This window comes from Callionymus lyra, chromosome 16 (genome assembly GCF_982586985.1).
Source record: "Callionymus lyra chromosome 16, fCalLyr1.hap1.1, whole genome shotgun sequence".
NCBI classification, from domain to species: Eukaryota; Metazoa; Chordata; class Actinopteri; order Syngnathiformes; family Callionymidae; genus Callionymus; species Callionymus lyra.
Window position 1 is genome coordinate 25,538,413 of NC_141833.1, and position 10,000 is coordinate 25,548,412.

A 10,000-nucleotide genomic window follows, 5' to 3' on the forward strand; every position below is an offset into this window, starting at 1 on the left:
ACGAGTTGATGTTTAATGACACAAGAGTTGATACTAGTTGATGTTTAATGACACCAGAGTTGATACTAGTTGATGTTTAATGACACCAGAGTTTATACTAGTTGATGTTTAATGACACCAGAGTTGATACTAGTTGATGTTTAATGACACCAGAGTTGATACTAGTTGATGTTTAATGACACCAGAGTTGATACTAGTTGATGTTTAATGACACCAGAGTTGATACGAGTTGATGTTTAATGACACCAGAGTTGATACTAGTTGATGTTTAATGACACCAGAGTTGATACTAGTTGATGTTTAATGACACCAGAGTTGATACGAGTTGATGTTTAATGACACCAGAGTTGATACGAGTTGATGTTTAATGACACCAGAGTTGATACTAGTTGATGTTTAATGACACCAGAGTTGATACTAGTTGATGTTTAATGACACCAGAGTCGATACTAGTTGATGTTTAATGACACCAGAGTTGATACTAGTTGATGTTTAATGACACCAGAGTTGATACTAGTTGATGTTTAATGACACCAGAGTCGATACTAGTTGATGTTTAATGACACCAGAGTTGATACTAGTTGATGTTTAATGACACCAGAGTCGATACTAGTTGATGTTTAATGACACCAGAGTTGATACTAGTTGATGTTTAATGACACCAGAGTCGATACTAGTTGATGTTTAATGACACCAGAGTTGATACTAGTTGATGTTTAATGACACCAGAGTTGATACTAGTTGATGTTTAATGACACCAGAGTTGATACTAGTTGATGTTTAATGACACCAGAGTTGATACTAGTTGATGTTTAATGACACCAGAGTTGATACTAGTTGATGTTTAATGACACCAGAGTTGATACTAGTTGATGTTTAATGACACCAGAGTTGATACTGCATGTACTGCTTGTATGACGTCCACAGACTTCCTGGTGGAGAAAGACAACGACTACTGTGTTTGTCAGACTCCATGTAATATGACACGTTACGGTAAAGAACTGTCGATGGTTAAAATCCCCAGTAAAGCGTCGGCCAAGTATTTGGCCAAGAAGTTCAACAAGACGGAGCAGTACATCGGGTGAGACTGACACCTGTCACTCATCGTCACCGGGGTGACGGACAGGAAGTTGATCGTCTGTCAATCAAACGTGTGTCTGCAGAGAAAACATCCTGGTGTTGGACATTTTCTTTGAGGCGTTAAACTACGAGAAGATCGAGCAGAAGAAGGCGTACGAGATCGCTGGACTGCTGGGTGAGACACACAACACAACAACACAACTACACAACACAACAACTCATCTCAACAACTCATCTCAAAATCACACAACAACTCAACACAACAACTCATCTCAACAACACACAACAACTCAACACCACACAACACGAGATCACTGGACTGCTGGGTGAGACACACAACTACACAACAACTCATCTCAACGACACACAATAACTCAACACAACAACTCATCTCAACACCACACAACAACTCAACACAACAACTCATCTCAACACCACACAACACGAGATCACTGGACTGCTGGGTGAGACACACACAACTACACAACACAACAACTCAACACAACAACTCAACAATCAATGACAAAACAACACAACACAACAACTCATCTCAACATCACACAAATACTCAACACAACAACGCATCACAACTCTACACCACAACACAATACAACACAACAATCAACAACAAAACAACACAACACAATAATACAACAATCAACAACAAGACAACACAATAACACAACAATAAATGACAAGACAACTCAACTCACACAACTAAACACAACATCTGCAAATTAAAAATATTAAATGATTTGAGAAAGAAAATCATGAAAATGACACAAACCTACATTTTATTGATCATAAATTGATTGATTGATTGATTTCTTCATGATCCGTCGCCGTGACGACGACCTGCTGCTGATGACATGTGTGTTTGAAGGTGACATCGGAGGTCAGATGGGTTTGTTCATCGGCGCCAGTGTTCTGACCATCCTGGAGATCTTCGACTACCTTTACGAGGTTTGTGCTGAAAGTGAACATCTGGTCATGTGATGCGTGTGTCATCTGGTCATGTGACGCGTGTGTCATCTGGTCATGTGATGCGTGTGTCATCTGGTCATGTGATGCGTGTGTCATCTGGTCATGTGATGCGTGTGTCATCTGGTCATGTGACGCGTGTGTCATCTCGTCATGTGACGCGTGTGTCATCTGGTCATGTGATGCGTGTGTCATCTGGTCATGTGATGCGTGTGTCATCTCGTCATGTGATGTGTGTGTCATCTCGTCATGTGATGCGTGTGTCATCTGGTCATGTGATGCGTGTGTCATCTGGTCATGTGACGCGTGTGTCATCTCATCATGTGACGCGTGTGTCATCTCGTCATGTGACGCGTGTGTCATCTTGTCATGTGACGCGTGCGTCATCTCATCATGTGACGCGTGTGTCATCTCGTCATGTGACGCGTGTGTCATCTGGTCATGTGACGCGTGTGTCATCTGGTCATGTGACGCGTGTGTCATCTCGTCATGTGACGCGTGTGTCATCTCGTCATGTGACGCGTGTGTCATCTCGTCATGTGACGCGTGTGTCATCTCGTCATGTGACGCGTGTGTCATCTCATCATGTGACGCGTGTGTCATCTCGTCATGTGACGCGTGTGTCATCTCGTCATGTGACGCGTGCGTCATCTCATCATGTGACGCGTGTGTCATCTCGTCATGTGACGCGTGTGTCATCTGGTCATGTGACGCGTGTGTCATCTGGTCATGTGACGCGTGTGTCATCTCGTCATGTGACGCGTGTGTCATCTCGTCATGTGACGCGTGTGTCATCTCGTCATGTGACGCGTGTGTCATCTCGTCATGTGACGCGTGTGTCATCTCGTCATGTGACGCGTGTGTCATCTCGTCACATGACGCGTGTGTCATCTCGTCATGTGACGCGTGTATCATCTCGTCATGTGATGCGTGTGTCATCTCGTCACGTGACGCGTGTGTCATCTCGTCATGTGACGCGTGTATCATCTTGTCATGTGATGCGTGTGTCATCTCGTCACGTGACGCGTGTGTCATCTCGTCATGTGGCGCGTGTGTCATGCGACGCGTGTTTCATCTCGTCATGTGAAGCGTGTGTCATCTTGTCAAGTGACGCGTGTGTCATCTCGTCATGTGACGCATGTGTCATCTCGTCATGTGACGCGTGTCATCTCGTCATGTGACGCGTCATCTCGTCATGTGACGCGTGTGTCATCTCGTCATGTGATGCGTGTGTCATCTCGTCATGTGATGTGTGTGTCATCTCGTCATGTGATGCGTGTGTCATCTCATCATGTGACGCGTGTGTCATCTTGTCATGTGATGCGTGTGTCATCTCGTCACATGACGCGTGTGTCATCTCATCATGTGACGCGTGTATCATCTCGTCATGTGACGCGTGTGTCATCTCGTCATGTGACGCGTGTCATCTCGTCATGTGATGCGTGTCATCTCGTCATGTGACGCGTGTGTCATCTCGTCATGTGACGCGTGTCATCTCGTCATGTGACGCGTGTCATCTCGTCATGTGACGCGTGTCATCTCGTCATGTGGCGCGTGTGTCATGCGACGCGTGTTTCATCTCGTCATGTGACGCGTGTGTCATCTCGTCATGTGACGCGCGTGTCATCTCGTCATGTGATGTGTGTTTTGTCTCGCCATGTGACGCGTGTGTCATCTCGTCATGTGATGCGTGTGTCATCTCATCATGTGACGCGTGTGTCATCTCGTCATGTGTTGCGTGTGTCATCTCGTCATGTGATGTGTGTGTCATCTCGTCATGTGATGCGTGTGTCATCTCATCATGTGACGCGTGTGTCATCTCGTCATGTGATGCGTGTGTCATCTCGTCACATGACGCGTGTGTCATCTCATCATGTGACGCGTGTATCATCTCGTCATGTGACGCGTGTGTCATCTCGTCATGTGATGCGTGTATCATCTCGTCATGTGACGCGTGTGTCATCTCGTCACATGACGCGTGTGTCATCTCATCATGTGACGCGTGTATCATCTCGTCATGTGACGCGTGAGTCATCTCGTCATGTGACGCGTGTGTCATCTCGTCATGTGACGCGCGTGTCATCTCGTCATGTGGCGCGTGTGTCATCTCGTCATGTGATGCGTGTGTCACGCGTGTCAACGAAACTATTGTGTAGAAAATCATCAAAGTTGTGTGTTTGTTAAGAATCTTCGCTTCAGTTCATCGTGTGTTTTGTCTCTTCAGGTGTTTAAAGACAAGGTCTTGGGTTATTTCATGAGAAAGAAACGACCTCAGCGCTGTCAGAGCGACAACCTGGTAAATGACTGATAATCCCAGATAATCTCACTCTTACTGACTCACATACAACAATAATCTCACTCTTACTGACTCACACACAACAATAATATCACTCTCACTGACTCACACACAACAATAATATCACTCTTACTGACTCACATACAACAATAATATCACTCTTACTGACTCACATACGACAATAATCTCACTCTTACTGACTCATACAACAATAATATCACTCTTACTGACTCACATACAACAATAATATCACTCTTACTGACTCACATACGACAATAATCTCACTCTTACTGACTCATACAACAATAATATCACTCTCACTGACTCACATACGACAATAATATCACTCTTACTGACTCACACACAACAATAATCTCACTCTCACACAACAATAATATCACTCTTACTGACTCATACAACAATAATCTCACTCTTACTGACTCACATACAACAATAATCTCACTCTTACTGACTCACACGCAACAATAATCTCACTCTCACTGACTCACACACAACAATAATATCACTCTCACTGACTCACATACAACAATAATCTCACTCTTACTGACTCACATACAACAATAATCTCACTCTTACTGACTCACACACAACAATAATCTCACTCTCACTGACTCACACACAACAATAATCTCACTCTTACTGACTCACATACAACAATAATCTCACTCTTACTGACTCACATACGACAATAATCTCACTCTTACTGACTCACATACAACAATAATCTCACTCTTACTGACTCACACACAACAATAATCTCACTCTCACACAACAATAATATCACTCTTACTGACTCACATACGACAATAATCTCACTCTTACTGACTCATACAACAATAATATCACTCTTACTGACTAACATACAACAATAATATCACTCTTACTAACTCATACAACAATAATCTCACTCTTACTGACTCACATACAACAATAATCTCACTCTTACTGACTCACACACAACAATAATATCACTCTCACTGACTCACACACAACAATAATATCACTCTTACTGACTCACATACGACAATAATCTCACTCTTACTGACTCATACAACAATAATATCACTCTTACTGACTCATACAACAATAATATCACTCTTACTGACTCACATACGACAATAATATCACTCTTACTGACTCACATACGACAATAATCTCACTCTTACTGACTCATACAACAATAATATCACTCTCACTGACTCACATACAACAATAATATCACTCTTACTGACTCACATACGACAATAATCTCACTCTTACTGACTCATACAACAATAATCTCACTCTTACTGACTCACACACAACAATAATCTCACTCTTACTGACTCATACAACAATAATATCACTCTTACTGACTCACACACAACAATAATATCACTCTTACTGACTCACATACGACAATAATCTCACTCTTACTGACTCATACAACAATAATATCACTCTCACTGACTCACACACAACAATAATATCACTCTTACTGACCCACACACAACAATAATATCACTCTCACTGACTCACACACAACAATAATATCACTCTCACTGACTCACACAACAATAATATCACTCTTACTGACTCACATACGACAATAATCTCACTCTTACTGACTCGTACAACAATAATATCACTCTCACTGACTCACACACAACAATAATCTCACTCTTACTGACTCATACAACAATAATATCACTCTCACTGACTCACACACAACAATAATATCACTCTCACTGACTCACACACAACAATAATATCACTCTTACTGACTCACATACGACAATAATCTCACTCTTACTGACTCACATACGACAATAATCTCACTCTTACTGACTCAAATACAAAAATAATCTCAGGTGTGATAATGTCACTCTTACTGACTCACACACAACAATAATATCACTCTCACTGACTCACACACAACAATAATATCACTCTTACTGATTCACATACGACAATAATCTCACTCTTACTGACTCAAATACAAAAATAATCTCAGGTGTGATAATCTCACTTTTACTGACTCACACACAACAATAATCTCAGGTGTGATAATGTCACTCTTACTGACTCACACACAACAATAATCTCACTCTTACTGACTCACATACAACAATAATCTCAGGTGTGATAATGTCACTCTTACTGACTCACACACAACAATAATCTCACTCTTACTGACTCACATACAACAATAATCTCACTCTTACTGACTCACACACAACAATAATCTCACTCTTACTGACTCACATACAACAATAATCTCACTCTTACTGACTCACACACAACAATAATCTCACTCTTACTGACTCACATACAACAATAATCTCACTCTTACTGACTCACACACAACAATAATCTCACTCTTACTGACTCACATACAACAATAATCTCACTCTTACTGACTCACACACAACAATAATCTCACTCTTACTGACTCACATACAACAATAATCTCACTCTTACTGACTCACACACAACAATAATCTCACTCTTACTGACTCACACACAACAATAATCTCACTCTTACTGACTCACATACAACAATAATCTCACTCTTACTGACTCACACACAACAATAATCTCACTCTTACTGACTCACATACAACAATAATCTCACTCTTACTGACTCACACACAACAATAATCTCACTCTTACTGACTCACATACGACAATAATCTCACTCTTACTGACTCACATACAACAATAATCTCACTCTTACTGACTCACATACAACAATAATATCACTCTTACTGACTCACATACGACAATAATCTCACTCTTACTGACTCATACAACAATAATATCACTCTCACTGACTCACACACAACAATAATATCACTCTTACTGACCCACACACAACAATAATATCACTCTCACTGACTCACACACAACAACAATATCACTCTTACTGACTCATATACGACAATAATCTCACTCTTACTGACTCATACAACAATAATATCACTCTCACTGACTCACACACAACAATAATATCACTCTCACTGACTCACACAACAATAATATCACTCTTACTGACTCACATACGACAATAATCTCACTCTTACTGACTCATACAACAATAATATCACTCTCACTGACTCACACACAACAATAATCTCACTCTTACTGACTCATACAACAATAATATCACTCTCACTGACTCACACACAACAATAATATCACTCTCACTGACTCACACACAACAATAATATCACTCTTACTGACTCACATACGACAATAATCTCACTCTTACTGACTCACATACGACAATAATCTCACTCTTACTGACTCAAATACAAAAATAATCTCAGGTGTGATAATGTCACTCTTACTGACTCACACACAACAATAATATCACTCTCACTGACTCACACACAACAATAATATCACTCTTACTGATTCACATACGACAATAATCTCACTCTTACTGACTCACATACGACAATAATCTCACTCTTACTGACTCAAATACAAAAATAATCTCAGGTGTGATAATCTCACTTTTACTGACTCACACACAACAATAATCTCAGGTGTGATAATGTCACTCTTACTGACTCACACACAACAATAATCTCACTCTTACTGACTCACATACAACAATAATCTCAGGTGTGATAATGTCACTCTTACTGACTCACACACAACAATAATCTCACTCTTACTGACTCACATACAACAATAATCTCACTCTTACTGACTCACACACAACAATAATCTCACTCTTACTGACTCACATACAACAATAATCTCACTCTTACTGACTCACACACAACAATAATCTCACTCTTACTGACTCACATACAACAATAATCTCACTCTTACTGACTCACACACAACAATAATCTCACTCTTACTGACTCACATACAACAATAATCTCACTCTTACTGACTCACACACAACAATAATCTCACTCTTACTGACTCACATACAACAATAATCTCACTCTTACTGACTCACACACAACAATAATCTCACTCTTACTGACTCACACACAACAATAATCTCACTCTTACTGACTCACATACAACAATAATCTCACTCTTACTGACTCACACACAACAATAATCTCACTCTTACTGACTCACATACAACAATAATCTCACTCTTACTGACTCACACACAACAATAATCTCACTCTTACTGACTCACATACGACAATAATCTCACTCTTACTGACTCAAATACAATAATTTCAGGTGTGATAATCTCACTCTTACTGACAACACGATCTCAGAGATTATTGTCGTATGTTCAGAATAAAATGTTTGATTGACAAGTGAGGAAACGTTAACAACAAAGTTCACTTGCAATTAGATAATTTACTCACTCTTCTGCTCACTCTCACTCACTATTATTCAATCTTATATACTTCAATGTTCACTCTTGTTAACTATTATTTTCACTCTTCTGCTCACTCTCACTCACTATTATTCAATCTTATATACTTCAATGTTCACTCTTGTTAACCATTATTTTCACTCTTCTGTTCACTCTCACTCACTATTATTCAATCTTATATACTTCAATGTTCACTCTTGTTAACCATTATTTTCACTCTTCTGCTCACTCTCACTCACTATTATTCAATCTTATATACTTCAATGTTCACTCTTGTTAGCCATTATTTTCACTCTTCTGCTCACTCTCACTCACTATTATTCAATCTTATATACTTCAATGTTCACTCTTGTTAGCCATTATTTTCACTCTTCTGCTCACTCTCACTCACTATTATTCAATCTTATATACTTCAATGTTCACTCTTGTTAACCATTATTTTCACTCTTCTGCTCACTATTATTCAATCTTATATACTTCAATGTTCACTCTTGTTAACCATTATTTTCACTCTTCTGCTCACTCTCACTCACTATTATTCAATCTTATATACTTCAATGTTCACTCTTGTTAACCATTATTTTCACTCTTCTGCTCACTCTCACTCACTATTATTCAATCTTATATACTTCAATGTTCACTCTTGTTAACCATTATTTTCACTCTTCTGCTCACTCTCACTCACTATTATTCAATCTTATATACTTCAATGTTCACTGAACCTGCAATTTTATCATTTACTCACTCTTTTATTCACTCTAACTATAAGACTCACTCACTTTGTACTCTCAATCACTCTTATTTTCACTCTTTCTTACTCTGATTTTCACTCTTCTCACTCTGATTTTCACTCTTTCTTACCCTGATTTTCACTGTTTCTTACCCTGATTTTCACTCTTCTCACTCTGATTTTCACTCTTTCTTACCCTGATTTTCACTCTTTCTTACTCAGATTTTCACTCTTTCTTACCCTGATTTTCACTCTTTCTTACCCTGATTTTCACTCTTTCTTACTCAGATTTTCACTCTTCTCACTCTGATTTTCACTCTTTCTTACCCTGATTTTCACTGTTTCTTACCCTGATTTTCACTCTTCTCACTCAGATTTTCACTCTTTCTTACCCTGATTTTCACTGTTTCTTACCCTGATTTTCACTCTTCTCACTCTGATTTTCACTCTTTCTTACCCTGATTTTCACTCTTTCTTACTCAGATTTTCACTCTTTCTTACCCTGATTTTCACTCTTTCTTACCCTGATTTTCACTCTCGCTCACAGTCTAAC

General features: G+C 39.6%; 1 protein-coding gene across 4 annotated transcripts in view; it reads left to right on the forward strand.

Annotated features, from left to right (window-relative positions):
• The window catches only part of asic1c (acid-sensing (proton-gated) ion channel 1c), a 102,166-nt gene that overhangs the window by 89,909 nt on the left and 2,257 nt on the right, over positions 1–10,000 (forward strand). For all 4 annotated transcript variants that reach the window (XR_015713523.1, XM_087810682.1, XM_087810681.1 and 1 more), the window contains exons 6-9: positions 928–1,081; positions 1,164–1,255; positions 1,964–2,043; positions 4,286–4,357. Coding sequence is in view for 3 of the 4 variants with exons in the window: in XM_087810682.1 (XP_087666808.1) it covers positions 928–1,081; positions 1,164–1,255; positions 1,964–2,043; positions 4,286–4,357 (398 nt within the window). In the remaining variant the exon portion in view is untranslated. The remainder of the gene's footprint in view (positions 1–927; positions 1,082–1,163; positions 1,256–1,963; positions 2,044–4,285; positions 4,358–10,000) is intronic.